Source organism: Hippocampus zosterae, chromosome 14 (assembly GCF_025434085.1).
Source record: "Hippocampus zosterae strain Florida chromosome 14, ASM2543408v3, whole genome shotgun sequence".
NCBI lineage: Eukaryota > Metazoa > Chordata > Actinopteri > Syngnathiformes > Syngnathidae > Hippocampus > Hippocampus zosterae.
This window is the reverse complement of record NC_067464.1, coordinates 404,659-432,578: the sequence shown is the minus strand read 5'-3', so window position 1 is coordinate 432,578 and position 27,920 is coordinate 404,659. Positions and strand designations below refer to the sequence as shown.

Genomic DNA, 27,920 nt, shown 5'->3' with positions numbered 1-27,920 from the left:
ACTCGTGTGAAGAAGAAACTGATTTTGTTCAGGCACATTCCAAACCACGCCGTTGAAATAATTCCATCTTTATTGCTATTCGTAAGAAATGATTAAAAATGACTCATTAAAAATCAACAATGTCCATTCTAAAGACATGACCCACATTTTATTGTGGTAGAAAACTACTTCCTGAAGCGTAATACCTTTCCGGGTATACCGCCCCCCGCCTCCCCCCCCGATGAGGCTGGCTGCAGGGTCCTAAAGCCGGCCGCAATCGCCACATTGTCAAACGTCATCAGCGGGCCTTCGCGGCCTCGACGGTACGTTAGAAGAAATCGCTCGAGTCTTCTGAGGAGGGCGACATCTTCTCGGGGGGCGCCGAGGTTGTGACGCTCACTTCCGGCTGGCCTGAAAACAACCACAGACGCACACGGTGTCAACTCGGGCATCTCCGTCGAACGGCTGACAGCGCAAGTGCGACATGAAGGCGCTGTGGCGGAACACGCGCGAGCACCAGGAGGCGCTAAGATTCAAGTATGCTGCCCCCTGGTGGCTCGTCCGAGGAGTTAACGCCAGAGGACAAAGACGCGGGGCTGCCATTTTCTGATTCGCGGGCGCGTCCTACCTGCTTGTGGGCTCGACCTTCTGAACGGCAACACCTGTCAACACACACACACACACACACACACACACACACACACTTCATATTGAGCCGCGTTGGTATGCGCGCGTGTGTTCAAGTGTGTCAGTCTGTGCGCTGGCGAGACCTGAGAGGCTTCACTTTGGAGGTCGGAGGTCGGCACGGGACTGGCCGACGGAGTCGGGTCAAAGTCGACGCCGCCATTGGTCGGTTTCAAAATGGCCTCTGTTGAATGATGAGATCAGTGTTACGCTGCCACGTCATTTCTACAACACTTCTATGATGTCACCACTCGTCATTGCTGTGATGTCACACCTCCAAAGCGATTGATTTTTCCATCTGGTTGAGGCGCGATCGAGTCCGTCACTTCCCCCGAGCTTAGCTCCTCCTCCTCCTCCTGCCCCGAAAAACACAGCAGGTCAGAGGGTCAAGTGCGGTGTGTGTGTGTGTGTGTGTGTGTACCAGTGATCTCTCTCCTCGGAGCGTGTGCGCCGTCTCCAGCATGTGCACTTTGACCTGTCCTTCACTGGGGGGCTCAAGGTCCTAGAAAAGGAACAGGAAGTGATTAGTCACAGACAGGAATTGATCAATGAGGCAAACAGGAAGTGAATTGCGATAGAAAGGGTGTGACCATGGACAGGAAGTGATCTAACAACAAACTCCAAACGCAGACAGGACGTGATCAGATGCAAACAGGAAATGCATCGAGACAGGAAGGAAGTTGAAGGAAGTGAGCGATCAATAACAGACAGGAAGTAAAAAAAGAAAAAAAAGCCAGGCAAGAAGTGGAGATTTTTTTCTTCTTTTTTCCCTCACCTCATCTTGAAGAGAACCGGAGGAAGTGTCCGCTTCTGAAGAAGGAAACGATTTATTTTGGTGGGCGTGAAGTCTGACGGCGCTTTGGCCGACTTACCCGTGGCGGCATCCACGTGCTGGAAGCTGATCAGCAGTTCTCCTTCCGAGACGGCTTTGAGGCCCGTCTCGCTTCCGGTCACCGTGCTGCCGTTCGAGCTGCTGGCGGTGCTGGTGGCGTCATCAGAAGCGGAGGAGGGAGACTTTGGATCGTCCCGAGGAGGGGGGGCCGCGGGGGAGGGGGCGCGCGGAGGAGAGCCAACGGCTTCTTCCACTTGCGCTCGCGAGCGGCCGTCCGGGTGCTCTTCCTCGTCGTCCGACGGCAGGCCGGCTTTCCCCGAGGACGGCGCGTCGGCCACTTCCGAAGAGGGAAATTCCGCGGGGGGGCTTGCTTCGGGGCTCGGGATGGGCGTGGCTACGGGCTCTGAAGGCACAAAGCGCCAGTCGGCGAAAAAGAACAAATCATTTGAACGCACTTGGCTTTCGAGAGCGCGTCGGGCATCGCCGGCTTGCGAAGGGCTGAGCGGGGGCCGCCTCGAGATACGAGCGAGCCAACCTCCGAGTTGCCGACGACTCGTATTACTGCGCTTGGCTGATAAAATTTGGAGCGGCTTGGCATATGGGGCCGACATATGCGTTACGCTGCCGCCCGGTGGCCGGAAGGAGTAGTGCAAGGGCAAGCCAATCGACGCCGGATTCTTTCCACTCGATTCGATGACGTCATGACAAGGTGCTGCTTTTGTTGCGGTGACAAATACTTGAGCTCCTTGTACGGCAGCGGGCTTGACTTGAGTTCAGTCGCGAGCGTGAACTCCTACCTGGAGGGGCCGCGACGCTCGGCGGCGGGGAATCGTCCATCGGCAAGCTGGTTGCTTCAGACGGCGTGGGCGTGCAGAGAGGGAGGGGCTCTTGGATGGACGCAACGGGATTCGGAGGCGGGGTGGGCACAGGTGTGGCCACCACGGGAACACTTTTCTCCTGGAAGGAAGAAGGCCCCCCTGGGCTGGGATTCGGTCCCCGATCGGGCGCAGGTCCCGGAAGCGGCGGCTCCCTCGGAGCCAGCACCTGGTCCACCATCTCGGACAAAACCTCGTTCAGCAGCTCCTTGACGAAAGGCGAGTCCACTTGAACGCCGGCGTCCGCCAAGAACGGAAGAGCTCCGCCGCTGGCCGCCTCCGCTGCGGCACGCGAGCACGGCGCAAACGTCACCATCCGGCCGCTCTCCGAACGAGCGGATTCCGAACGTCGGCCGCGGGTCTTCGCTCACCAACGCTTGAGGCCGGACTCGGGTCCTCGGCGTCCGACTGCTCGTTGGGCTCGGGGGGCGCAGGGGGCGGAGGCGGGGACCGCCCGCGAATCATTCTCGCCATCAGCTGCCGCTCCAACCTGAACGCAACGCCACAGTCAACCGCCGCCGCCGGACTTTGATCGTTTCCTCATCGGGATTATTCGCCGGAAGGTCGTTCGGACCCGTCGACGAGTCCGTCGGTGCAATTTTCCTCTCACCATTGCACCATTCGGTCCAGCGTGCGGTCGTCCAGGTTTGGCGGCGAGCCACAAGGAGGGGGGGGCACGGCGCCGCCGTCCTCGGCCGGGCCAAGCGGCCCCCGGTAGACGAGCAGAGGAGGAGACGGATCGCCGTCCCGGTCAAACGCTCCCTCGCCCCCGGCAGACTCCTCCTGGGCCTGGAATGAGGTGGGAGGCGGGATCAGGCTTTCGCTAGCGGCGGTCAACAAATGTGGAGCCTCGTCAAGATGGCGGCTAAGCGGCGAGACGCTGGCTCACGTTCGACGTGGTCAGTACCGCATCGGCCATGGACAGGAAGTCCCTCCCGGGGATCTCGCCGCCTTCATCCGGCTCGTCCCGGCTCTCCCTAGCAACCGTTTCCGCAGCGTCGCCGTCATCTGGCGGCTCCGCTTGCTCTCGCTCCAGAGCCTCGGGCGAGTCGGGTTCCACCTGACAAAAAAGACGAAGGAAGTCGGCCATCAGGAATTCCCTTTGGCTATCCGGGCGGGGTTCCTCGGGTGGCGAACTCCCCGAAGGTCAGGCCCCCCCTTTCCACCGCACGACCCACCTCGAGTCCTTCGTCGTCGGCGAGCTCCCGGTCCTCCTCCGGGGGTGCGGGACTTGGTTGGGAGGGAGGATCTGGGGCGGGAGGAGGCCCCGCCGCGGCTCGCTCGGGCGTCTCCTGCTCCGCCTCCGCGTGGGCCAGAAGTGAAAATGCCACAGGAGGCGAGGACTCGCCGCGCCGACACCCGGGGGAGGGGCCTATCCTCGGACGCGCTTGGGAGGCAACGGGATAAAGTTGAAAAGGCTCGCGGAGGATTTGCGCGTCGGTAACTGCGTTACTGACCGAGCGGGATGGCCACAGACGGCGAAGGAACCTTGGCCAGGGAACCTTGGCGGGGAAGGTCGTCGGATTCGGCGGAGGGGGGGCGGGAGGATCGGCGCGGCGCCGCTTTCGTCGTGGCGCCTGAAAATACATGATGCAGAGCGGCTTTTTGTTTCCCACAGACACGATGAGACCCCCCAAGTCTGGGGCTCTAAACACGTCTGACCTTTGGCGGCGTCCAGCGCCTGGGGGCGTGGCTTCCTGTTGACGGGCGGCGCCGTCAAATTGAAGCGAAGCGGCGGGCTCCTCCCAATGCCTGGCGTCGGCGTGGGCGCCTTGCGCGGCGCTCTCCCGTACAGGCGCGTCAGGTAGGATTCGTCGGGCCCGGGCGCCCCCCCCCGGGGCATCGAGCACGCCGGGCGCTGGCCACGGGCGTGCAGAGATCCGAGCAAGTGGGCGGGTACCCGCTCGGGGGCGGGCGCTCGGCTTCTCTGTCCTCTCCCCGCCGGCGGCCTCCCACTTGTTGTCCCGCCGAGCGCCTTGACTGCCGATCTCGGCCGGGCCGATGGCGCCGCAGGTCCGCGCTCGGCCGCCCCCCCAACCATTCTGGCCTGCGCCACGCACAAGACGGTTTTTGGGTTTGGCCGTGAAGGAGCAATTTTGAATCACTTGGTTTCTTTCTCACCGGGACCTTGGGCGAGGGAGTCGGAAGCGGACCAGCGTCTTTGCCCATCAGGTGTATCCACGCGTCCACCGTCTTCTTGACGCGAGCCCGCTGGCTCCATTCGCTGCCAAAGTCACAGCGGACAAGACGGCGAGCTCAGCGGCGCCACCCGCAGTGTCGGAATGGAAGCGCATCGGCTACCTGTTAGCCGCCAGAGCCTCCAGCTGGCAGCGCAGAAGCTCGCCGCCGCGGGCCCTCTCCGCCGTCTCCAGATTGTCGTCCAGAATTTTCTTGTGCCGCCGAAGCCGGCGCAGAAGCCGGCGGGCCTCCTCCAACGCGGACGGCGGCGGCGGCGGGGGGGCTTCGCTCTGCGGCAAAACACGTCAAAAATCGCGCGGCCTGCTTTCGAGAAGCAAAAGTGGCCTCGCTCCGCCGCCGCTCCCCCCTGTGGCGAAATTCCTCCCCCCCCCCCCACGCACACATAGAGTGGGCAAACTAGGGCCCGCGGGCCAAATCCGGCCCGCCGAAGGTTGCTACGCCAATAAGGCTGGACGTCAACGGCTGCATTCATTTCATTTGGACTTGTAATGACGGGCATTTCAACACCAGGTGGCGCAGTTACTTGAAGTTGCAGAGCAGAGGGAGGAAGACGGGAGATGATACGGAAGCCCGCGGTAGCGCCAAGTCCAGCAAATCCCGTTCGATACGACAGAATCATGTCCTCTTTAAAAAAAAAATGCAAAATACGGCTTTTTAAAGAAAGAAATCCAATTCATATGATGTTGAATTGAGTTTACGCTTTTGATCCGGCCCTCAAGAATATTTTCTGGGTCTCATGTGGCCCTCCGCAAAAAAATAATTGCCCCCCCCTGGTTAAGAATGAAAGCACATCTCGGCTGGACCGTGCGCAATTCAACACACCTGCAAAGTAGCAAAGGTCGTTTTCACTCACGTCGACCTCCACTCGTCGATTTTATTTTATTTTTTTTCACTCTGTGGCCTTTTCCACTCACGTATCCGTCCCCCCCCCCCCCCCCCCCCGCACGACTTAGCCCGCTGCCATCTTTGACAATCGCATGACGTCCTCAGCCGCATCCTCACCTCTGCGTGCGCCGGCGCCGCCGGACTGTCGTTGGCTTGGGTTGCCACGGAAACCACTCGGGCGCGGCGGCGCTCCTCCCTGCGGGAAACGACAGCGGCCCAATAAATCATCCTTATTCAAAGTCACGACAGAGCGCTAAATGCTAATCTTCACATTTGGAGGGGGAACATTATGGGATGCGGAGACGTGCGTGCGTGTGTGTGTGTGTGTGTGTGTGTGTTGGAGGTGAGGGTGCGGACAAAATGGCCGCCGTGGGGTACAGAAAGGCCGTGTTGCTAGGCGACACATCTGCTGCCGTGTCCCATGGCGACGGCGGCGGGCGGGGGGTGAGTGGGCGGGGATGCTGATAAAGGAGAAAAGCGGCGCAGACGAGAAGACGAAATCCCACCCGGCCGTCATAAAAGCACATCAGCCACGGACGCAAGTGGACTTTATTGACAACATGTCACCACGGGAACACAATCACACGTCAACATGGAGTAGAAAACGGGTTAAAAAAAAAAAAAAAGCCAAAAGTCCGGAACGTCCGAGGAGGCCATCAAAACGTTTCGGGAGCGACGCCGCGATCTGCCGTCCTCGTGACCTCGGCCAAACGCGCACGACAACAAGCACCCAAAATGTCTTCCCGCTCGCTGCCGTGTCGGAATGCCGCGAATGGCGCTTGTTGTCTTTCCGGACCGCCCCCAAGATGCCCCCTCCCCCCCAAAACCCAAAAGCAGCCATTGGAAGTCAAAGCAGCACCTTCAAGTGCTACATGTGGACTGCACCAAGATCTTTCCGTGTCAGGATGGAGTCAAGTGGGGGTGGGGGTCGGGGGGGGGGGGTGTCTGTCAGGAGAATTTACAATCACCACGCACACAATGTTGCTCTTCCCCGCGGCCCGCCGGGAGTTCGGCCCGCCCCATGCGGGCGTCCTCAAGGGTCCCTCTCCTTCTTGACTTGGACGTCGCCCGCCAGGATGGTGGCGATCTCGCCTTGCATGAAGGCCCAGGGCACGCTGGAGCCCACCAGGGGGCACTTGTCCCCGCTGGGGCAGTAGACCTCGGCGGCGGCGCCCTGGGCCTTGATGCTGTCTCGGGAGCACGGGAAGCAGAACTTGTGGTGGGCGGCCGACGGGCACTGGACAAAGTGGGTGTCCTCCAGCCGCTCGCGACACAGCGTGCAGCACAGGGGGCCGCTGGCGGCCGCGTTGCTCGGCTCGGCGCCGCCCGAGGGAGGGGGCCTCTGGCCCCCCGCGGGGGAAGTCGGCCCGCCGCTAGAGTGGACCGAGTCTCGGTCCTTCGCGGGCGACGCCGCGGCGGCGGGGGACTCGGCCGACTCGGCCGGGCTGGAGCGCCCGGGGGCGGGGCCCAACGGCCGGTCGCCAAAGGAAAGTTTGAGCGCTTCGGCCTGGTCGGCGAGCCACCGCCGGTGCCGCTCTTCCATCGGCTTCGGGCCGGTCTCGGCCGAATCCGGTTCCGGCGAGGACTTTCTCTTCCTGGAGCCGCCCCTGGAGCCGCTCGGGGCCCGGGCCCGGGCGGAGGACGGCAGCGGCGGGTGGGCTCCGTCGAGGTGGGGCTGCGGCAGCATGTCCCCCCCCACGCAGTCCCTGAAGACCCGCAGAGGTTCCGGCAACAAATCGCCGAGCAGGCGCCAGTCGCCGGAACCGTGCTTCTTCTCGTACTCCAGGTACTTGAACCCGGAGGACAGACCTCGGCCCGAGTCCTTCATGCAGTCTTGGTACATCTGCTTGGCCACCCCCGAGGCGCTGGAGAACACGTTACCGGAACCGCTCGGGTATTCGATGAAGATCTTCAGCTCGTAGTCCGCGCCGGGTTTGGACACCGCGTCGAAGGCGAAGACGCGGCCAACCAGGCCGTGGTCCTTCTTGAAGCGGACCTCGAAGGGCGTGCAGCCGGACAGAGCCAGCAGGGTGTTTCGAACCATCTTGGGCTTGTTGGCCCAGTCGTCCTGTCGGTTGCGAAGGCTTTCGCTCAGCTCGCTCAGCGTCTCCGCGTTCCTCTGCTTCTCTTTCGCCTCCCGCTCCTGCTCCGTCCCCGGCGCGGACGGCGGCCGCTTTGAGGCGGGCTCGCTCAAACACGGCGGGCCCGGCGCGGAGCCCTGCGGCGCGCCGCGGCTCGCCGCGCCCTGCGCGTTCAGCGGCGTCTGGGGTAGCAGGTTGGGCGGCACGTTAAGGAGTCCCGGAGCCGCCGCCGGACCCCCGTGAGCCCTGCTCCTGGAGTTGGGGCTTTGACGGTTCAGCTCGGGGGGGCCCTCGTCCAATTTGAAGCCATTCGGACACCCGAGCCCGTTGGGCAGCCTACCTTGGTAGTCCGACCTGGCCCGGGCGTCCGCGCCGAGCGCCGGGTACCGGTCCATAGAGGTCTGCAGGGACCTTCCCGGTCCGTCCGCCGGATGCTGGCCCGCGATTTCCTTGCCGCTTTTGGGCTCCTGCAGCCCGTGACTCTGCTTCTGGTGGCGGGCGGTCTCGATGGCGAACTCGATGCGATCCGCGCCCTCGTAGTTGACGCAGCCGCGGCAGACGGGCTCGCTGAAGTCCCAGATCATGGCCCAGGACATGCGGGGCAGGTCGCAGAGGTAACAGGACTGTCTGCGCGCCAACGACGGCTGCGGGGGGGAGGACATGACCGGTCCCTGGGCCGCCTGCCTTCCTGCCTCGCCGCTGCCTCCGCCGAGCGCACGCAGAAAATATGAGACCAGAGCACAAAGTGCGGGAGAATTTTTTTTTTCTCCCCCCGCCCCCCCTCACCAGCCTGCTGCAGAGAGGGAAGAGGGCGGGGCTGCGCTGCGTTGAGGAATCCGACACGCAGGCACACTCTTGCACAAAGACAACCCCCCCTGCCCCCGTCACCCCCTGGCATGGCACATGCTCGTGTGTGACATCACTCCGCTACCCCAACTGACGTGTGGACAAAGCATTTCATGAGCGACAGAGAGAGAGACGCGCACGCAAATGAGGAGTGGCTTAGCGTCACCCAAATACATCGACGCTGAACATGCGCGCAAACGCGTGCACACAAATACGACGCACACATCTTCAGCACAACAACAGTGTGTGTGTGTGTGTGTGTGTGTGTAGATCTCGTCAGGGGGGGGGGGGCGAACGCCACCGAGATGCCTTGTGGCAAAACATCAAAGCCGCAGACCTGATGCACACACGGACACATTTGCTCTAATGCACACAATGGAAATGGAGACGCGTTACTATGGAGACGTGTATGCAAATACGCAGATGCTGAATTTGTAATCAGATGCGGATGCCCTTCAGAGGACAAAACACACACACACACACATATCCATATCTATAGATAGATATATAAATAGATGCATATAAAAAAAATACAATCACACACCTGGTGTGGTCTGTGTGTGTTCCCATGGTAACCGTGTCAGACTCCACACTGGTCCTCGTTGACGGTTTGATAAGGGCCTCTAATTAAAAATATCACATGAAGCAGAGCAACAATGAGTAAGAACAGCATGAAAGAACTTGAGGAAACCCCCCCCCAACCCCCCAAAAAAACAACAAGCTGCCAAGAGACTAAAAATAGCAGCAGCCTTGTTTCCATGACAACCAGTCATCCCAGAAGGGAAAGGACTCCTGTCTGGTGTCCGTTGTCGTGGCAACACAAACACAAGTCATCTTAGAAACAACACTGCCGCCTTGTGGTCAGCTCACAGATCTCAACAACAACGTGACTGTGTGCGCTCATGTGTGTGTGTGTGTGCATACCAGCAGGGTCCACCTGCTGAACGGCAGGCGGTTCCTGGTTGGAGGACGTGCAGCGTGCGACAATACTGAGAGCCGACTGCAGCAGCTGATTCTATGATGAGAGCAACGATGAAGGCAACCGGCTGCTGCCCGGGGGCGAAACGATGAGCAACTCGCTCACCTGAAGCTCCAACTGGCGACGGTGGACCGCCTCCATCCTGCTGGCCCAGTCGTCTCTATGAGAGCGCACGCAGTCAGGTGGCAAACAAGTGACAAGTGATAACGGCGGTCAAGTGGTGCTTGGGTGTCCTCATGTACAGCAAGACTTTCTGGGTGTATACCTGTCAATGGTGTCCACCTGCTGACACACACCTACACCCATGTGGTCCTACTCACACACATACGTTTGATTTGTTGTTACACATAGGTCACATGATATGAACCTGGCCAATTAAAGCTGCAGCGTTGACCTTTTTCTTTGTACTTAAGTTGTCTCCTAGGTTGCAAGACAGCGACTGCGCCCCCTTGTGTCCCCCTGCCGCATTGCTGGAGCTGCTGCTGCTGCTGCTGCTGCTGTTGTTGTTGTTCCTCTGCTGTGGTTCTAACAGCTGAACTTTCACTTTCCGCCTCTGGGAGGCGCTATGAGAGCTGAGCAACACAGGAAATGCGTCAACGAAAACATCAGAGCACCAAGCAAAGACGCGACAGTGCTCACCGCTGCTGGAGAGCCGCCAAAACGACCCCTCGAGACCCTGGCTCAAAATGGGAGGTCAGGAGGTCACGACCTGGAAGAAGAAAAAAATCAACGTTAGCAATTCACTTAAGAACAATTGATGTAACTTAAGGCAGGGTTCCGGTCCCCATTTAACCGCGATAAGTGAGGGAACGCTTTCCATCCTTGTATTGGCATAGTAGCGAAACACTATGACACATACAGACACCTCCCCCTGCTGAACCACTTGAGTCATAACAACCGTAGTGTGTCGTGTGACGTCACACTCACCGTGTTGCGAGCCAGCCAGAGTGCGACGAGGAGCTCCGCCGTGCGATTTGCGTCCTAGCTTTGCGCGTCCGAAACTTCGCTGGTGCTCGCCGCTCACCTTCTGGATCGTCAAACGGACCGGGGAAGTACCCGGCCCAGCGTCAGGACAAGTCTTGGTCGAGGACCGAGTCCGGGTCACGTCCACACGTGACAACACGCTCATCGCCGACTCGATTTACGAGACGGCTAGCTTCCGCTCGCCCTACTTTAAAGTTCCCGCTCAAAGTGTCCGACTCAGTTGAGGCACAGCGATCGAGTTTGGAAACCCACATTCATTTGGACAAAAATTGCGCTTTTAAAGCGTGTCGGGGAGTGGAAAGCGGTAGTTAGGATGAGAATGGTGACGAAAAAAGAGCGAAAGCCTCCAAAGTGGTTGAGTGAAGTGTTGCCACGAACTGTACTTCCAACTTCCGCTCCAAGAAGCAGGATGTCACACTATTAGTGTGACATCCCGCTTCTTCTTACAGTGACTATAATCAACACCAGTGATCTAAAAAGAATCCCAAAATGTAACACAGGGACCTACTACAACTATGATGTATTTTTTACAAGTTTGATCATGTTTTATTCGAACACACAGTGACACTTAAGAACGGAACTTTGTAGTGTTACAATCTTCGGACCCGGATGTTAATTTCGATCGGACACACTCTACTGAGGACAAAGCGTTTCAGATAATGGATGGATGATTCTGTTGGATGTCTAAAATCGATTATTACCCAAATAACGCGTTTCCATCTTCCTGTACATTTTGTTTTTTAAGGTTATCGAGGGACTCACACTTCCGGTGCGTCCTTTTGTCCTTACAGTCCGCTTGGAGCGCTTGAACACTCCCCTAGGTGAGGGACGGAAACAAAGTCGTGGCGACCTAGAAAACTAGAATACAGAACATCCGCGCAGTTGTGTGTATTATTTTTAGAGGACGTGATCTGAATAAATTATCAGGAGCTATTTAAAATTGAAGCTAAATGGATTTAGCTAGCTTTTAGCCTCAGCGCTCGTGCTTATTTGTTTTCGTTAGCCCGTCGACAGAATAAACATCTTTACTATTATAATGATAACGGCGATAATAAACACTTCTTATTCTTTTGTAGGTCGTGAGAAGAGGTCTCACTGGTGGTTCCTCTCCCGCCGTCCGACATGGCGGTTCAGGTGTCCGAGTCAGACCAGATCAAACAGGTCAGCGCACACCTCCCGTTTGTGAGCCAAACTGACGTGATTACAGGGTTTTGCTAACGTTGTGACGACATTTCCGGTCTCAGTTCAAAGAGTTCCTCGGGACGTACAACAAGCTGACCGAGAATTGCTTCATGGACTGCATCAAAGACTTCACCAGCCGGGAGGTCCGGCCCGAGGAGGTAGGGGCCTGTCAGGATGCGGTTCTACCGTTGGCGCCTGATGGTCCGCGTCATCATCTTGTCCACCTTGTTGTGGGTCCGCAGTCGATGTGCTCCGAGTCGTGTCTCCAGAAGTACCTGAAGATGACCCAGCGGATTTCCATGCGCTTCCAGGAGTACCACATCCAGCAGAATGAGGCCCTGGCTGCCAAAGCTGGTCTGCTGGCGCAACCCAGATGAGACTGACGCCACACACTCAAAGGCCCCCCCCCCATGTGCTTGTTTTATAATGTGTCAAAGCTATAAAACCGTAATGTCATATTGTGTCCTTGCATGAAGCCCCTGAACACACCCGCAGGCTCTCAAGTGTTCAGGTACACACAGAGTCTGACACACCCCTTGACGCTCTCGCACTGCCTGTTGCGCACACAAAGAAAATGGATATTTAAGAACTTTATTGGAAATGGGCGCTGCGGCATCCAGGAAGTGTTTTCTTGGCAGCTGACAGAAGCGTAACAAAGTCTTCTCATAAAAATATTATAAATCATTCTTTACATTTTCGCTTGTCATCTTATGTACACAAAAGTCCACGAGCAAAACAGGAAATGGCAAGAAGCGAGCGGGCCACAAAATATCTGCGAGGAAGAGTTTTTTTTTTTTTTTTTGTCATTGGTCAGAAATAAACGCAATCAAAGTCCTCATTTTTAACTCAAAACTTCCTCACTGCAACGCAACACAAAAACAAAACACCTTTATTTATCCGTTTTCCTGTTTTTTCTTACTAAAATATAAGCTTTAATTTTATAGAAAAAAGTTTTTTTAAAAAATCATTTTTTTTTTTTTACTGGACTTCAAAATCTGGCGTCAAATCATTTGCATAAGCAGCTGCTTTGGCTCCTCCCCCTGAACTGTGACCTCTCCCTCCAAAGGGGCTCAGACAAATCCCAGGTGAGCCGAGAGGGGGGAAAAGGAAGGAAGTGGATGGCGACAGTTAAGTAAAAAAATAATAATAATAAATAAAAGTGATGCGTCAAGAAGTGAAGAATGAAAAAAAGTGAAGAAATAAGGACCAAAGTAGGAAGTTGACAGTGAGTAAAGGCAGGAGGTTTGGGGGGGGGGGGGGTAATGCTCTGCGGCTGCTCAAGCGTTTCACAGCAAGTCAGTCCTTTTCTGTGGTCCGTCGTGTCCCCGCTGCATCTGAGCATCGGTCAGTCAGTTGGGCGGCGTGCCTCCGTCCGTCCGTCCTCCCCGGGCGGGGGCACGCGTCATCACCTGCACTCCACGGCCAGGGTGCTCTGAGCGGGCGAGGCAGAGGACGGACTCATCGCCGCGTCCGAAGAACCCGACGACGTGGACGCCGTGGTGTTGGACACTGACGGGGAATGACGAGAAGTGCTTTGAGGGCCGCTTGCCCCCCCCGGGGGCGGGGCTTTGCTACCGCTACTCCTTACCTTCCCGCTCCTTCTTTTTTAAGCGCTTCCTGCGTCTGTCGATGGACGCCACCTCGGACTTGAGGCTCATGTAGTATTTCCTGATCTCCTGCAGTTTTTCCTGCAGGAAGGAGATCCTCTCGCTGCTCGACATGCTGTCCAGGGAGTCTGACCGGGAGAATGCGCGGCGTCAGTCAGGCGTGCAAATGCCACGGCCGCCCGCCATTTTGGTGTCGTCCGAGCATCAAAGCGCGTGTGCGTTACCGAGCTGGAAGGTCCACTTGTTGGCTCGCTGCGGGGACGCGGCGCTAGGTTTCTCTTTGGCGTGCGGCGACCCGACACCGGGACAGCGAGACTTGTTGGACTTTGGCAAAGACGAAAGACGCGACTGGTCCTCGCTGTCGCTGCTGTGACCTGATGGCAGGAAAAGGGGAGGAGTCACGACGGGACGCGACATCAACGGTATGAGTGGTGACGGGCGCCCTCACCTGTGCCGTTCTTGTCGGTCTTGGTGCTTCCGCCGGCGCGCTTGTGGTTGCGTTTCTGTTTCTTGGAGGCGGGGCTCACCTGACACTGCAACAGACGCTTCTGACCTGTGGGGCGAACGCGGGCAAAGGTTAGCGGACGTCGGCGTCACGGGGGGGGCGTGCCCGGGTGGCGTGCGAACCCGACCTCGGGCCTCCTGCGACACGTCGACATCCGGACCGGACCGGGCGTCCGCCTCCTTCTCTCCGCCCGCCGCCGTCTCGGGGTCGAGACGGGCCGGGCCGAGCTCCTCGGGACAAGGGGGGCTGCCGGAGGCGGCGTCCAGGAGGAAGGGGCCGCGGGGGGGCGACGGCGACCGGGGGGGTTGCACCCTCGAGATGAGGAGGAGGGGCTCCGAGGAAGAGGAGGGCTTGTCCTTGTCCTCTGGGTCGTCCAGGTCTACCTCGTAGCAAAGTAACGCCTCGGCGCCCATTTGCGGCTCTTCGCTCGGGACGGGGCCGAGGGCCTCCTGGGCCTCCCGGGCCCGGGGCGGGGTCCTCGGCTCCTCCGCAGGCCCTTCCTTGGAGTCCTCGTCGACCCGCCCTTGCACCTCGTCCGCCCTCGCCGCTCTGTGGCTCCTCCGTTCCGCCTCTGCGCCGCGCAGCGGGGACGGGAGGGACTCGGGTGACGCGCCGGCGCCGACCTTGGCGGGGCTCGCCGAAGACTTTGGGGAGGCGGGCGTAACCTCTTCTCGCTTCCTTTCGGGCTGGAGCTTCAGCTCTGCTTTTTCCTCTTCCTCCTCACTGGCGGAGTCGGTGTCCGACGGCGCCACCGTCGCAGGTTCCGGGTGGAGGCGCGGTGTGGGGAGGCAGTGCAGGACCACCATGGGTTCATCCGGCCTTTTCAGGAGACTTCGAGGAGGGGGCGGAGGAGGCTCGGGACCGGCGGCGGGCGGGCTGGAGATTTTCGGCGAAGGAACTTTGAGCGCGGGCGGCGACGAAGGCGGCGTCTCGCGGTCTTCCGACGGCGCAGGAGGAGCGTCGTCCCGCGGCGCGCCCGGCGAAGAGGCGGGGCACGCTTTCTCCGCCTCGGCGACGACCACCCGCTCATCCGTCAGCTCGTCCTTCACTTGGAGAGCTTCCTCCGCGGCGTTCTCCTCTCCTTTAGAGGGACTCGCGACCTGAGCGGCGTCCTCCTGCGGCACGCCGGGCGGGGTCTGCGCCGGGCCGGCCGCCTCGCTCGACTCCCCCCGCTTGACTTCCGACGCGCCGCCCTCCCCCTGCTCGCCGCCCTCCTCCTTCTCGGGCCTCCCTCGCCAGGGTGACAGCTTCTTGTCGGGCGGCTCTTCCGATTCGCTGTCCACCGTCGAGTTCCCGGAATCCTCTGCAGACAGAGCAGGTGATGGAGGACGTCAAACCGAAATTTTGTGGGTGCGACCCGCTGAAGCGTGGAAACACGGAGGGTAGGAAGGAGCGGCGAAAACGCGGGTCTGCAAATGTCAGAGCGCACCGTACGACTCACCGTTTGAGGCGCGGTCCGAGTCGTACATCCCCGACGTCCTCCTGGTCCTCCTGATGCGCGGCGCGTCTACACAAAAAAGATGGCGCATGAAGCATTTGCGACCGACTCTTAAGAAAACAATTTCAAAAAAATCCACCAATCACAGCTCCCCCACATCGGGTTGTGGGTGGGGCCAAACAACAAAATGCATCATCAACAAACAATCTTTCAGCGCGTCGTTTGCCTTTGTCTGACTCTTGAGCAATGCGTTTGCGTCATCTTAAGGCGTGTGGCAAAAACCTGGGTTTTTCAGAATAAGAGCATAGCGCCGGGGACACGCGGGACACGCGACGGTGACGGGGCGGCTCGGGAGGGACGGCGGCAAATGACGCCGGCTCCACTTACTGTCGCCGTTGGCCATGTTGGGCGGCGTCTCCGTTCGGGCGCTCTTCCCGTTGGGCCGCCCCTCGCCGCTCGGCGTCTTGCGGCCGGGCGGCGCGTTGGCGGCCGCGGGACGGATCTGGGGGCGCCCTCGCTTGGCCGCCGCAGGCTTGGGCGGCGGCAGGGGAGGCGTGGCCATCGGCCCCGCCGCGGGCGCCTTGTCTTCCTCCTTGTCCGCCTCCTCTTTGTTCTAGGAGCAAAAGTTGGAAGGTCATCGGAAGCCGGGGGGGGGGGGGGGGGGGGGCACGCGGCGGAAGCGGAGGCTCACCTTCACCTTCTTCCTGGTTCTCGTCCGGGTCCCTTTGTCGGCGGGCCAGATGATGCGGTCGGCCTTCACCCATTCGTCGTACCTGCGGGGGGGTGGGGGGGGGGGGACATGCCGGCGAATGCGTCACAGAGGCACAAATGGGAAGGACATCTCGAGTCTTCGGCGGCCCGTCTGTCCGATTGGCTTCGGCCGTGACGTGACGTCGCCTTGTTAACGGTCGCGCGCCACCAACCACTTTAGAGTGCCTCGTTGTCAAGAAACGGAAAAAGCCGGCCACCGGTGGCCTTGCCGTCCAAAAAACAACAACACCCCCGCACGTGGACGTTGGTGGGCGCGGACCCACCTGACGTTCCAGCCGTAATAGTGCACCAGGTAGAAGTGCTCCCCGTTGTCGACGTCCGTCTTCTTGATGTGAGCCTCGTAGACTTTTTGCGTCTTTCCTCGGCCGTACTTCACTCTCACCTTGGTCCCGGTCAGGGCATCGCCATCCCCCTCGTCCTCGCTCCTGAACACATTTTTTTTTTCCCCTCGTTGAAAAAGGCCGCGTACGGAACATCCGATTTTTTTCGTGGAATGAAAACAACCGCGGATATGGTGACAGATGAAAAGTCGCGCAAAGGAGACCCCCCCCCGACCCCCCCGGAAAAAAAGTAGTGAGAGGAGACCCACCTGGCTCCCAGTCGCCTCTCCCGCTCGTCGTCATCGTCCTCCTCCTCCTCCTCCTCCTCCTCCTCTTCCTCCTCGTCATCTTCCTCCTGCTCCTCCTCCTCCTCATCGTCCTCGTCGTCGCCGTCGCCATCGTCGTCCTCCTCGGAGCCGCGGTCGGAGCCGTCCAGACGCCGGCTGCTGCGCCGTCGCGCGTCTCTGGGCTCGTCGCCGTTGTCGCTTCCTCCCTTGTTGGGCGGCTCCGCCTTGGTCGCCGCCGTGCCGCCTCGCCTCCTACCCTGCGCGGGACAAGATGCCAGGTGGAGTTATGTCGCCACGAGCTAACATAACCGAGGGGGGGGCGCAGTCCAGCATCACAGTCAACGGGGCGACTCACCCTGGGGGAGGTCTGCTTGTCCTTGGGCTCTTCCTTGTCGCTGTCGCTCTCAGACTCGGCGTCCTTGTCGTCTTCCTCCTCCTCCTCCTCCTCCTCCTCCTCCTTGTACGCGGGCGCGCCAAAGTCGGGCCTGGCGCTCCTGGGGGCGGCGGCCATCCTGGGAACGCCGTGCGCTTTGGGGGAGCGCGGGTTGTTGTGGTGGATGGTCCTGAAGGTGATGCAGGCGGAGCGGCAGTACTCCTCGAAGCCGAAGAGGTATCTGCGAGGGAGAGCCGGCGGATGAGCGGTCGCAAGCGGCGCGTGGACCACGCCGGTCCCGAGCGCTCACTTCTTGTAGGCCGTCTTGACGTTATACGACGCCGCCGAGTTGAGGATGGGGATGCCCAGATCCATGTAGATCTGCTTCCACACCGTGCCGCTCTCAATCTGAAGCACAAACGCAAGCGCTTTGGTGCTCCGGCTCAAAAATAGGCAAGCGGAGCTGCCGTGAAGAACGGCGAAGACACGCCCCCCCGTGACCCCAAGGGCAGCCGCCATTTTGCTGCGACAACATTACAGCTCCATGCAGACGAGCGACATTTCTTGAGCCCATTCAAAGCGTTCCTGGCCAATTCCAACAATTTTCAGCTCATGAAGGACACGGACAGGTTTGTTTGTAACGACGTAGCAAAAAGTCCCCGAAGATCACACCAAAATGCTCAACCCCCCCCCACCAACGACTAGTCCGCCGTGTGCAAATTCCCGAGCTGGTGGACGTCGGACCGAGTTACCTTGCGACAGCCGCCGTGTTGGAAGACCAGGCGGAAGAGCTTGAACAGGTTCAAGTCCTTGTAGCCCAACACTGGAGGCTTGTTGATGGGCGTCCCTGATGGGCACACACGCACGCATCACAGCTTAAAACCAACAAAACTTTCTTAACCGTGCCGGGTTCTTAAATAAAAACAAGATGGCGTTAATACCATCCTTGGCATTGAATGAACTCACCTCGGTCCTCCATGAACTTGTAAAGCTGCTGCAGGAAGTGATCTCGCTCCTCCGGGTCCGCCTCCTCCTCGGGCTGCGCGCAGGACAACAAAACACAAGCGGGCGTGTCGGGCGTGGCGACAATTTGGAGGCGTGGCCACTTCAAACGCAAACATCGGAATCGAGACGAGTGCGTTTGGAGCGCTTCATGTGCATCGGGGAGGGGGGGGGATGATTTTCAGAACGCGAGCGGAAGGATTTGCTGACCTCCTCCTTGAGCATCTTTTTCCTCTTCTCCTCGTCATCCATGTCGTCATCCTCGCTCTCTTTCTCTTCCCCGTTGCCGCCGCCGCCGCCGCCATCGTCGTCGTCGCTGGTGGACGAGTCCAAGATCTGACTCATGTCCATCTTCCAAACCTCTGGCACCTCCCTGCGCCTCGCAAATATCTGAGCCGCTTCAAAGCCTGGCGGGGGGGCGGGGGGGGGGGGGGCAAAGATGAGGACCAGCACGGAGGAAAAGAAGACGTGCCGGGGGGCATCGCGGGAAAGGAGACTGACCGCGCATGTTGGAGAGCTCCGACTTGTTGATGCTGATGGAGTTGAGGGGGTGCACGTTCCTCCTGGCCACCGTGCAGCTGCGGCGAGCGGGAAGCAGATCAGCACGTTGCCTCAAGAACCTCAAGATCCTTTAATTCACACTCACAACTTGGAGTCGCTGAAGGACCTGACCAGACATTGATCCTTCTTCACCACCAACTCGTCGTTGCAGCTGGGAGACACCACCTACACACACACACATGGAGGCGTTGACACGTGGCACACGCGCACGCATGCAGGGAAAAAGGTGCCCCCCCCCCACCCCCCCGGCATTTTACCAGCGCCAGGAAGCAGGAGGCGGGCTGCTCCTCCTTCTTCACGCTGCAGACTTTTCCCAGAAGGTCGTCGTTCAGCCTCCTGCGGTCTTCCTCGTCGTCCTCGCTGGACGACGACTCGTTCTCGTCGTCCGCCCTGAGGGACACCGGGGCAGTCAGCGCCTCCACTCCACCCCCCCGCCCCCCTTTCGACAACCTCTCCCAAAAGACTCACACGGCCTGCGAAGAGCGACGCCCGCGATTGGATTTTTTTCCGATGACCGGGGTGCCAAAGTGTTCCGGGTTGGTCAGAGGAAGCTGGTCCAGCGTCTGCGGAGGAAGAAGACAAAAAAAAAACAAAAAAGACAGGAAGTGAACATGTGAGAAGAACAACACGAGCAGAAAAGGGAGAACTCGTAAAACGACGACGGCAAGCGTAGCAACGATGAAAGGCACAGCGACAAGAAAGACAATCAGAAGAAGAACAGGTAGGGAGGAGAAGAACAACAACAAGCATAAAAGGGGCGGAGCCAAAGAGCACCACTGGGCGGGAGAAAAACAACAACGGAGAGGAGTCCAAAAAAATAAATCATCAGCGCGTCCCCTCACTCACCTCGCTCTCTGCAAAGTGCCGCTCGCCTTTCAAGCACAGAGACGAGCGCCGCAGCGTCTTCTCGTCTCCGTCGTCAAACACTGAAACGAGACGGCGACACGTGTGTCACTCACGCGCCGGCGCCGGGGCGCTGGGGCGGTCCGAAGGCACGAGCGGCTCACCGACGGTGTAGAGGCTGGCGTCCGTCAGCTTGCTGATGACGCCCTCGCCGCACACGCCTTCGTTTGTCTTCACCTCCACCGTGGAGCCCACCTGTCGGGTTCGCGCGTAGGCGCGCACACACGCCATTAGCGACCGCATCGTCGCCGTCGTCATGGCGATGGAGCCTCTTACCCTCAGGGGGCCTTTGACCTGATCGTCGTGGACCACCTGGCTGGCGCTGCCCCCTTTCAGAGTCACCTGCAGGGAACGACAAAAAAACTCATCAATCAGACTCCTGATCAATTCTCATTGGGTAAAAAGTCGAAAAATACGCTTGAGCCCGTTTTCAAAAAGGCAGCGGGAGCAAAACGGAGTTAGCTTGTACTTTGTTGACGTATTTGGCAAGGATCGCGCACGGATCCTCATCCTCAAATCCATCCGGGACCGCGGCTCGTGTATCCCAAACGAACAGCCGGCCGAGTTCTCCGTCAACGCGGCAAGGTGCCCTCGCGTTAGCGTCGGTGTCGCTCCCCGGAAACGATGGCGGATTTTGCGTCAGCTCAAACGACGGCGCGAGCGGACGCCCCGTTGACAAATTGCGACCTAACTCATCCCGGCGCCGCCTCCCGGTCTTCGGAAAGCCACGTTGGCCGTCGAACTTAGCGCCCAAACTGTGCGAGGGACAGGGACAGTCTATTTGGAACTCAAACTGACTCAAACCTTTTGGAGTTTTCGTCGACTAAAACTCATCAACATTTTTACCCAAAAGACTTGACACTAAATCTAAAATGGCTGCCAAAAGCTACACCGATTTTTGCTATGGCGGGGGTTGACTGGAGAGTTGACTATCCAAGTTATTTCCAAAGATATGTATAGCTCCAGCTTCTGGTGGATCACCAATGGACTCCAAAAACCCGGATTGTGTATCTTTAAAGAAAAGTTTTAACGCAATTAAAAAAATAAAGACAATAATTTCTCAGACAGCGACGACGTCATGATTCGGGGATGGGCGCCGCCGCCGCCGCCGCCTTACCTTGACCTTCACCAGCCTCTTGACAATCTTGATCTTGGCCTCGCAGAAGGCCCCTCGGTACTTGGCGCTCACGTCGGTGCCCACGGTCAGGTAGGCGGGCTCGTCGGCCGCCTGCAAAAGTCACGCCGGCGGCACGTACAATGAGTACTCTGGAGGTGGTGACGTCAGCATCAAGTCCAAGAGGCTCACCTTCATCTTTTGTGCTTATTGGACAAAGTCCAGCTCGGGAGCTTTGTTGAATGCTGGGACGGGGTCGGGGGGGATAAAACAGAAACGCGTTAGAAAAGTAGGCAAAGCAGTACACGCTCAGAACAATGCAAGGAAAACAACAACACTTGGAATCATCTTGTCGTTATTTTGGGGCTCACAGTCATCTCGGTCTCATCGAGGCAAGCGACGCTTGCAGACTTCAACTTTTGTGGAGTACCATAAACTGAAAAACTGGACTCTTCTTGGTGGTTGAAGGCGGTACACCTTAAAAACAAAATTCCCACGGACGTACAGGATGATTCATCACCTGGAAGACCGAGGCGACTGGACTCTCTCTCAGTGAACGGGCCTGGACTTGCTTTTCTACCGTCGGTGACTCGAAGCGCTTGAACACCGTTTTCCTCGACTGATGACACAACATCAGGACCAACCGGGTGGGGCGTAACTATCTTGCTCAAGGACGCTTGGACATTGTCCCGATGGCCAGGGATCAAAGCCCAAGTTCTGGGTCCAAGACCTTTTGTCTCAAACAACCAAGAGGAGTGCGATTACCCGAGGACGGCCTTTCGACGCTAAACAAACACCCTCGGTCACTAAACGGAACCTCTCAAAGCTGAATCGAGGAATTCTTCTTCTTCTACTTATGTGTCTGTGTGGAATATCGGTCAGCAAGGCAAGCTCCAGACTACATCTTCGAGAGACTGAGGATGACTAAGAAAGTCCACGGAAATTATTAGCGAGAGGAAGATTCCGGGTCGTTTGCGGACGCTTCTTGAAGACGTTTCGAGTCCACGATCCAGGAAAGTTGAACTTGGGGAACTGAAAGACATTAAAAGCAAGGACAATACGGTTGTCTCGAGAGCCCAGGACGACTGAGAAAGTAGGCAGACATAACGAACAGGAATCTTGGGAGTCAGGACCCCCTCCCCCTCCTGCTTGGGTCAGAACAAATGTCAGCTCCCCTTCACTTAAAACTGCCAGTTTCCGTTGGAGAGAGACAAACAGTCCGCCCGACCGGCCAGCCAGTCGGTCGGTGTGTTCGGGCGTCCGTGTCCGAGCCCAGGAGCACCTCTTCCCGCTTTGAGCCGAGCTCCTCGGTGAGTCACGTCGCCATGTCAGCTCAGCTAGCGCGGCTAACTTTAGCTCGCTCCGCTCTTTCCCCCCCACCTCGCTCCCGAGCGGTGTGATAACGACGGTCAAACCGCGACGGCCGACAGTCGGTCGGCCGGCCGGTAGTCGAGTCACGGGCAGAAAGTCTTCACGGCTAGAAGCGACGAGACGACGGCGGCGGCGGCGGCGGCGGTGGTGGTGGTGGTTGGTGGCTGCGCCTGCTCTCCGGTTAGCTGGAGCTAGTATGCTAAACAGGAGAGCGAGCGAGCGAGCTAGTTTGTCCGCAGATCGAAAGAGTCTTGCTCGTGGGCGCCAAAGAAACTAACTTTATAGCCGACGATGTCATTAAATGTGACATGAGATAAAAGCCAGTCGCTTTATTTGTATTTATTTCATATTCGGTTGTTTGACAAAAGGCGCACACACACACACGCAGAGAGGAAGAGAGACAGAGACACACACACACACACATACATACACACACACAAGCTTTCACATTTCTTCAGTGCGAAAACAAGCCGCGGCTGCCATTCAATTCGCGGCTGCTGCTCGCAAGCACGACGAAAGCCGACATCTTCTGACACCACCGGGGCCTCGCCGCGCGCCGGACTGACGAAGTGCCCCCGAGCGGGGCGGGCGACACTTTTAGGGGTCGTAAAATCAACATTTTATACTCACGTTCAACGAGGCGTCTCGCTTCCCTTTCGCCCGGGCTTGCGACGCGATACACGAACAACAAGCTGTTGAGTCCCGAGCTGTGTTTCCAGTCAGGCCATTGGCGCAAAGCTCGGCGCTACTCCCCACCGAGCAAAGCGGTTGGCCGGCAAAACGCACCGTTTTGATTGGTCCGACTTGCTTCGCTCTCGCTATTGGTTGATACGAATGGGGCGCCACATGGGAAATGACGACTTGTACAGCGCGACTTCCCAATAAGAGGAAGCGTGGGAGGGAAACTTTACCATTCGAGATCGCCATTGGTCGCCCGCGTTGTGTGCGAGGCGGGGTACGCGCGACGCCATTGGCTGAGCGGGCTTCCTTGTCTGCGTAACGCTAGTGACACTCGGGTCCACCGTCCGTAGACCGAATAGCCGATTCGACGGCGCACGCTTGTTTCTCTACACATCGAACGTAGCAACGTAGCGACGTGGACCTCTCGGAAACCGAAAGCACAAATTCTTGAAATCGGTACCCAAGCGTTGACGCTGATTTGTGCCGGTTCTCGCACAAAGACTACCGTCCAGGCCAAAATGAACACCTGGGCGAAGCGCCTGAGATGGCGTGACGGCTGCAGAGTCCGAGTGGTCTTTCGCTACCGTGTTTGGTGATGCGCATTCCTCGCCGTCACGTCGCGGGGATGGACGGGGCCTCCACGGAGAAAGCTCCAGACTCGGCGTGAGGGGACACAAACGTCACTCAGAGGAGCAACTTGTGCGCTCATACGAGACCCACGTGGACAAATACAACGGCGGCCTTTGCGTAACGGGAAAACGGCGACGGCGAGGCCATATATGGACATTTGGATGCCGCGTGCCACTTTTAATCCGAGAAACGTGCACCAGGACACGAGGAGACCCGGGCGGCAAACATCTTTTATTTTCAAAGCAGAATTATAAAACATGAAAACAAACGAGATGAAAAGAGTCGACGGCTTCACATGTTGTCTTCATCCGAGTCGTCTTCCTCCTCCAGAGAATCCTGAAAAACGCAGCGCCGCGTTAAAACGCAGCACGCAAAAGGCGCTCGCGGCCGAGCGCGCCTCACCTTGGCGTATTTCTCCGCCTCCTCCTTGATGTCTTTGGGGACGAGCACATGTCGTCCGTTTGTGACTGGGGAGACAGAGAAAGTGTGGGGTTGGGTGGGGTCAGTCGCCACGGTAACCGGCACTCAAGCCGCGGACAACCGGCGGGCGTGGTCAGACAGCCAAGAGGAAGTGACATCACGGGAGTTCAGTCCAGTGAGCGAAACCTTTTGGACACTCATCATCCCCCGCAACGTAACGTAACGTCGGCGGTTTGGCGGCCTTACTTTCTCCCACCCAGCTGAGCTCCAACTCGAACGCTTTGTCCTTCACCTCGTCGTGAACGATGTAGATGCTGAAAACGCACGCGTCATCGTGAGCCACCCGCAAGCATTGCCGCAAAGAAAGTCAAGCGTTCTGCGCGAGACGAAGCGCGCGGCCGCTTGAAAAAGGGGAGGACGCTACGGACGGACGTGAGGCAACTCACATTTTGGCCACCTCCTTGACCAGCTCTCTGCAGGTCATGTCCTTCATCTGCAAGACAAAAGCACATCACAAACTTGATTGCCGCTCGCCACACATCACTCGGCCGGCGACCAAGCGTTTCTTTTCACGGTGGACTAATCCGTTGAGAAGAATTCACTCGACCAACTCACCTGCAGTTTTTCAATTTCCGTCTTGGCGGCTTGTTTGGCTTTCCCGATGGCGCACCCCCAGTAGCCCTGGAAGACACAAAGCGCGTGAGGCGTGCGCGGGGCGTGCGCGACAACGGCCGGCGCGCTTGCACGCCCCGTGGGGTCAGACAGCCAAGAGAAAGGGATGACATCACGTGACATCAGCTCGTTGAGCGAAACCTTCTCTGCATCATCACACCCGAGGGGAGGGGCTGCAAAATGTTCACGGCAATCAACGGCCAATTAAAAGGCGGAATCCAATCCGCGGCCGCCAATGCGTTTCGTCACGTATTCGAGAGTCTGGCCCCAAACCACCGTGATGAATGGCTGCCAGTAGATGGCAGCGCTGCAGCTGCTTTGGGAGAATAGCGCAGCTTTTGAGGAGAAGAAGAAATTCTCCACCTTACATTGCCGTGAACATTTTCTCCGGCCTTCCTTCGCGAGCCCAAGCGCGCCGACGGCGCCACGCCCACGGCGGCCATGTCCAATACTCACGTAGGAGACGCCCGAGGGGTCGACCATGTAGAGCTGCGGCCCGTCGTCTTTGTCGTGGGAGCCCAGGATGAAGCTGCGGACAACAACGGCCGTCAGCCAATCGGCAGGTGGGCGGGCGGGCGCTGGAAACTCACCTGCAGCCGAAGGGTCGCACGGCGCTGTAGAGCGTGTAGGCGTGCACGTACATGGCCACGCGCTCAGACAGGTGCTGCGGGCAACAGGAAGTGCCGTTAAGCGGAAAAACATTTCAAATGGGAAATGAAGAAGCGATATGGCGGGAAGCTCGGAAGGCACCCCAACATGAGTAGTTCGCAACAGCAAAATGGTCAAATAAGAAAAACTCTCGCCAGTCAGCATGGCGGGGCGGGGCGGCTACCCGTGTGACCGGTGGATTTTTCCGTGTCATTGGAGATCCACAAACATGAAATGAAATTGGAACGGTGCCTTTGACCGGAGGCGCGCTTGTTCTACACACCTTGAGAGGAATGTTGTGTCCGTAGCTGGAGCGGAAGTTGGACGCTTCTTCCCGGGCCACTTCAGCTAGCGAACGGGCGTCCGCCAGAAGGCCCGCCACGGCCTGGGGGGGTGGGGTGGGGGCCATCAGACGGTTACTCAAAGCGGCAGCGACTTTCTACTTTTGCGCATGTGTGCACTGACCATGCCGACGTGTTTGTCGATGTTGAAGATGCGTTTGTTGGAGCCCTCCTCGTAGAGTTTGGACAAAACCAGCTTCTCCACGCCAAACACGACGCCATCTTTACAGCGGATTCCGATGGCTGTGCTGAACACAAACACGGCCGCACGCACAAAAGCCATCAGCAAAAAGTGGCCATTTTTGTCACGTTTGCGCGACGGACCCTCGGGACAAGTTAAGAAGGCCAGCGCGCCCACCTGCTGTTCTCCACAGCTTTGATGGCGTATTCCACTTGAAAGACTCGCCCGTCAGGAGAGAAGGTGGATGCCGACAGGTCGTACTGGAACACAAACGGACGGGACGGGAGGTTTGCGGTCAAGTGGTTTATTCAAACGGCGCGTGACGATGAAACAAAACCAGATTGGCCAACATGCTTCTTGCGTGACGACACGCGAGCACCGCCAATATTGACAACGATTCCGCTTCTCGCCCCCCGGCAACAAGACAAAACGTGGTTGCGTCAAGCATTTGGCTTGTTTTAGAGCAAAGACTGAGTCGACATTTTTTTCCATTTACATTGATCATTATATTTGTATTAAAAAAGTTTTTATCTTCCATAGCTAATGTATTAAGTTGCATGGTTTGCTGTTGCCATGTATATGCAAAATGTACTCTAGAGCGGAATAAATACCAAATATTAGTTCACATCAAGCAGCATAACACGCACACATACAAAGAGTCCACGTGTCATGATCGACGATTAGCAGAGTCGCGATTTCCTTTTTAACCTGAAAATGTGCTTATTTCAAAATAACCGTGTTGCTTGCAACTCGGTAGAATATTTGCTATTAGTGCTCACCTAGCAAGACAACGTTGACAATATCTGGCGAAGGACGACAACTTGAGGTACAGGGTGGCAGGCACGTGTGCTGACCCCACCGCAGATTTTCACTTCTGGCCCGCGCGACCACATGGCCAATATCATAAACCAGGGTAATGCCGTAAAACTCTTGTGGGACTGTCGTAAAACGGTCGTGCTGTGGGTGTCGCTCTAACCCTTAAAGGGGCATCACGCACAAACAATGATGAATGCCCTAATCCCCAAAAACACACATTGCGCGCTCCCGGGATTGGGGAAAAATTAGGTACCTAAACAGGAAGTAGCACAAATCAAGACTTACCATGACAACAGCTCTAAATGTGTATGATTGTTGTCATTTTTCACTTAGGTTTATTTTGATACTTTTTTAACAGCATAGAAGAGCAGGATATATACGTAGCGAGTAACGTTCAATTCTAAAATATCTAAATTAACGATATTGTTGTTTTGTTCAGCAGAATTTGGACGTCAAAGACGTCGTTTATTTTCATTTCGGAAAATAGTTCATCACGTTCTAACGTGATTCGTGATCGGGTCATAAGGGAAAATTGTTCACGTTGAAACGTGAAATGTTAAAAAGGGTAAAAAGTACACGATAAAAAGATTTAGAACGAGTATTTTTATGGGCCACTTTCCAGTTTGGGCACATCCAATATGGCGCACGCGTTGACGTTTCGCTGTTCCGGGCCAACCCATTCAATGAAGCTTCGCCGTCCAAAAACAAAATAAACCACGTTAAATCTCGAATAGCGCGATCCGGGGTTGTGTTTCTGGTGACCAACTGCCGCTATTTCCGTGTGTATTTCATGACTGTAAAAATACTTTACGACGAGACTCCTGATCGCTTTTAGTTTCGGCTTAGTATGGCGGTGCAAGGCCGGACTCGCTACAGTGAAGTGACTCAGCAGCAGGCTAACAGCTAACTCGCTAGATGCTATTCTTAATGAAATACTTTTTCCCTGACCCTCTTGAAAAATAGAAAGATTACGTTTGGACACTAAAACGTTTTACGTGAGACAAAATGCTTACCCCGGTCCCAATTGAGCTCATTTTGACGTCAACTGTTGGTCCAGCGTGGAAGTGCCTAACAGCAAATGTATCATTTAGTTCTACTCGCACTCTCTTCCGGCAACCGCCTTCACAATAATAGCTTGTCGCGTAATATCTTCATTTCATTTGTCATTTATGCGCGTTTTCCGCGAAAACGGGGAAACAATACATAAAGGCCACAATTTAGGCTGAAATGAGTCATTTTATCCGACCTTGAACTGGACAGTGATTTCAAACTCGATCGGCAAATTGGCGCCGTTGTTAATTCCAGCTTCTTTCACCTCAGACAGCTAGCCAAAATAAAACCTCTCTTCTCACATGAACACTTTGAGACAGTAATTGATGCCTTTGTCACATCCCGGCTCGATGACTGCAATGCCCTTGACTTTGGAGTCAGCCAGTCCTCCATGAAGCGCCTTCAGCTGGTCCAGAATGCCGCTGCTCGCCTCTTGACTGGTACTCGTAAGAGGGAGCACATAACTCCTCCTCTGCCATCCATCTCACTTGTATTCTTTGGGGTTTGACTCAGCATGACTTAGATTTGTTCTTGGTTTTACTGCTTGGTGCTTTCTACCGCCTTTATTACCGATTTGTCTTATTGTTTATTGTGTATGTTCAATCGCTCCATGTACAGCGACACTTTGTATGCGGCGATGGCTGTTTGAAAGTGCTCCAGAAATACTCTTGACTTGACAATGTTGGACCACGGCCAAAGTGTG

At 57.1% G+C, this 27,920-nt stretch overlaps 6 protein-coding genes and 2 non-coding genes across 16 annotated transcripts in view; 2 read left to right on the top strand and 6 right to left on the bottom strand.

The window, feature by feature from the left end:
• LOC127614745 (cofilin-2-like) overlaps positions 1 to 27,920 on the top strand; it is an 84,599-nt gene that overhangs the window by 47,752 nt on the left and 8,927 nt on the right. The window lies entirely within an intron of this gene.
• Positions 53 to 10,866, bottom strand: kiaa0586 (KIAA0586 ortholog). 4 transcript variants are annotated; one of them, XM_052086094.1, is made up of 24 exons: positions 10,288 to 10,866; positions 10,000 to 10,069; positions 9,755 to 9,932; positions 9,626 to 9,672; positions 9,466 to 9,520; positions 9,306 to 9,396; positions 8,916 to 9,004; positions 5,572 to 5,646; positions 4,672 to 4,838; positions 4,492 to 4,594; positions 4,033 to 4,417; positions 3,828 to 3,947; positions 3,549 to 3,757; positions 3,260 to 3,430; positions 2,981 to 3,159; positions 2,742 to 2,860; positions 2,293 to 2,652; positions 1,536 to 1,898; positions 1,439 to 1,473; positions 1,085 to 1,165; positions 938 to 1,019; positions 750 to 847; positions 608 to 641; positions 53 to 390 (listed from the first exon to the last, which is right to left on the bottom strand). In XM_052086094.1, exons 1-24 carry the CDS (start codon positions 10,487 to 10,489, stop codon positions 308 to 310), a joined length of 3,396 nt encoding a protein of 1,131 aa, XP_051942054.1. In that variant the 5' UTR covers positions 10,490 to 10,866; the 3' UTR covers positions 53 to 307. The 4 variants fall into 4 exon arrangements, with proteins under 4 accessions (XP_051942054.1, XP_051942055.1, XP_051942057.1 ...); XM_052086095.1 differs by having other exon boundaries at positions 938 to 1,016; XM_052086097.1 differs by having other exon boundaries at positions 3,278 to 3,430.
• irf2bpl (interferon regulatory factor 2 binding protein-like) lies at positions 5,986 to 8,419 on the bottom strand. The gene has a single exon (XM_052086099.1). It carries the CDS (start codon positions 8,195 to 8,197, stop codon positions 6,488 to 6,490), a length of 1,710 nt encoding a protein of 569 aa, XP_051942059.1. The 5' UTR covers positions 8,198 to 8,419; the 3' UTR covers positions 5,986 to 6,487.
• On the top strand, positions 10,946 to 11,982 carry timm9 (translocase of inner mitochondrial membrane 9 homolog). 2 transcript variants are annotated; one of them, XM_052086121.1, is made up of 4 exons: positions 10,946 to 11,165; positions 11,421 to 11,505; positions 11,589 to 11,684; positions 11,769 to 11,982. In XM_052086121.1, the coding sequence occupies exons 2-4, from the start codon at positions 11,467 to 11,469 to the stop codon at positions 11,901 to 11,903; spliced, it is 270 nt and encodes an 89-aa protein (XP_051942081.1). In that variant the 5' UTR covers positions 10,946 to 11,165; positions 11,421 to 11,466; the 3' UTR covers positions 11,904 to 11,982. The 2 variants fall into 2 exon arrangements, with proteins under 2 accessions (XP_051942081.1, XP_051942080.1); XM_052086120.1 differs by having other exon boundaries at positions 10,946 to 11,228.
• arid4a (AT rich interactive domain 4A (RBP1-like)) lies at positions 12,104 to 22,574 on the bottom strand. 5 transcript variants are annotated; one of them, XM_052086090.1, is made up of 26 exons: positions 22,409 to 22,524; positions 21,262 to 21,439; positions 20,600 to 20,652; positions 20,411 to 20,521; positions 19,570 to 19,635; positions 19,398 to 19,488; positions 19,237 to 19,316; positions 18,859 to 18,953; positions 18,648 to 18,780; positions 18,476 to 18,555; positions 18,331 to 18,407; positions 18,040 to 18,236; positions 17,794 to 17,866; positions 17,580 to 17,674; positions 17,138 to 17,235; positions 16,810 to 17,068; positions 16,437 to 16,711; positions 16,111 to 16,272; positions 15,768 to 15,849; positions 15,464 to 15,689; positions 15,080 to 15,145; positions 13,766 to 14,941; positions 13,582 to 13,686; positions 13,358 to 13,507; positions 13,115 to 13,261; positions 12,104 to 13,035 (listed from the first exon to the last, which is right to left on the bottom strand). In XM_052086090.1, exons 3-26 carry the CDS (start codon positions 20,603 to 20,605, stop codon positions 12,932 to 12,934), a joined length of 3,954 nt encoding a protein of 1,317 aa, XP_051942050.1. In that variant the 5' UTR covers positions 20,606 to 20,652; positions 21,262 to 21,439; positions 22,409 to 22,524; the 3' UTR covers positions 12,104 to 12,931. The 5 variants fall into 5 exon arrangements, with proteins under 5 accessions (XP_051942050.1, XP_051942051.1, XP_051942053.1 ...); XM_052086091.1 differs by having other exon boundaries at positions 21,262 to 21,331; positions 22,409 to 22,522; XM_052086093.1 differs by lacking the exon at positions 21,262 to 21,439 and having other exon boundaries at positions 15,774 to 15,849; positions 22,409 to 22,574.
• Positions 23,300 to 27,306, bottom strand: psma3 (proteasome 20S subunit alpha 3). Its single transcript, XM_052086114.1, has 11 exons — positions 27,181 to 27,306; positions 25,529 to 25,611; positions 25,295 to 25,418; positions 25,113 to 25,214; positions 24,772 to 24,845; positions 24,638 to 24,710; positions 24,125 to 24,190; positions 23,956 to 24,002; positions 23,756 to 23,823; positions 23,492 to 23,556; positions 23,300 to 23,425 (listed from the first exon to the last, which is right to left on the bottom strand). The coding sequence occupies exons 1-11, from the start codon at positions 27,199 to 27,201 to the stop codon at positions 23,381 to 23,383; spliced, it is 768 nt and encodes a 255-aa protein (XP_051942074.1). The 5' UTR covers positions 27,202 to 27,306; the 3' UTR covers positions 23,300 to 23,380.
• Positions 23,639 to 23,718, bottom strand: LOC127615368 (small nucleolar RNA SNORD53/SNORD92). Its single transcript, XR_007966909.1, has one exon. It is a non-coding gene; the product is annotated as a small nucleolar RNA SNORD53/SNORD92 (small nucleolar RNA).
• LOC127615367 (small nucleolar RNA SNORD53/SNORD92) lies at positions 24,263 to 24,344 on the bottom strand. The gene has a single exon (XR_007966908.1). It is a non-coding gene; the product is annotated as a small nucleolar RNA SNORD53/SNORD92 (small nucleolar RNA).

Excerpts from the sequence above, each read along its gene's own strand:
- irf2bpl (XM_052086099.1), bottom strand. The coding sequence starts at position 8,197 with ATGTCCTCCCCCCCGCAGCCGTCGTTGGCGCGCAGACAGTCCTGTTAC.
- timm9 (XM_052086121.1), top strand. The coding sequence starts at position 11,467 with ATGGCGGTTCAGGTGTCCGAGTCAGACCAGATCAAACAG. Across the intron at positions 11,506-11,588 it reads AGTCAGACCAGATCAAACAG|TTCAAAGAGTTCCTCGGGAC; the intron begins GTCAGCGCACAC and ends TTCCGGTCTCAG. Across the intron at positions 11,685-11,768 it reads GGGAGGTCCGGCCCGAGGAG|TCGATGTGCTCCGAGTCGTG; the intron begins GTAGGGGCCTGT and ends GTGGGTCCGCAG.
- arid4a (XM_052086089.1), bottom strand. Across the intron at positions 18,408-18,475 it reads TCCTTCAGCGACTCCAAGTT|CTGCACGGTGGCCAGGAGGA; the intron begins GTGAGTGTGAAT and ends CGCTCGCCGCAG. Across the intron at positions 13,036-13,114 it reads AAAAAAGAAGGAGCGGGAAG|TGTCCAACACCACGGCGTCC; the intron begins GTAAGGAGTAGC and ends ATTCCCCGTCAG.
- psma3 (XM_052086114.1), bottom strand. The coding sequence starts at position 27,201 with ATGAGCTCAATTGGGACCGGG. Across the intron at positions 23,824-23,955 it reads GTCAAGGAGGTGGCCAAAAT|CATCTACATCGTTCACGACG; the intron begins GTGAGTTGCCTC and ends GTGCGTTTTCAG. Across the intron at positions 23,426-23,491 it reads AGGCGGAGAAATACGCCAAG|GATTCTCTGGAGGAGGAAGA; the intron begins GTGAGGCGCGCT and ends TGCGTTTTTCAG.
- kiaa0586 (XM_052086094.1), bottom strand. The coding sequence starts at position 10,489 with ATGAGCGTGTTGTCACGTGTGGACGTGACCCGGACTCGGTCCTCGACC. Across the intron at positions 9,397-9,465 it reads GTCGCCAGTTGGAGCTTCAG|AATCAGCTGCTGCAGTCGGC; the intron begins GTGAGCGAGTTG and ends CTCTCATCATAG. Across the intron at positions 2,653-2,741 it reads GAGTCCGGCCTCAAGCGTTG|CGGAGGCGGCCAGCGGCGGA; the intron begins GTGAGCGAAGAC and ends CGCGTGCCGCAG.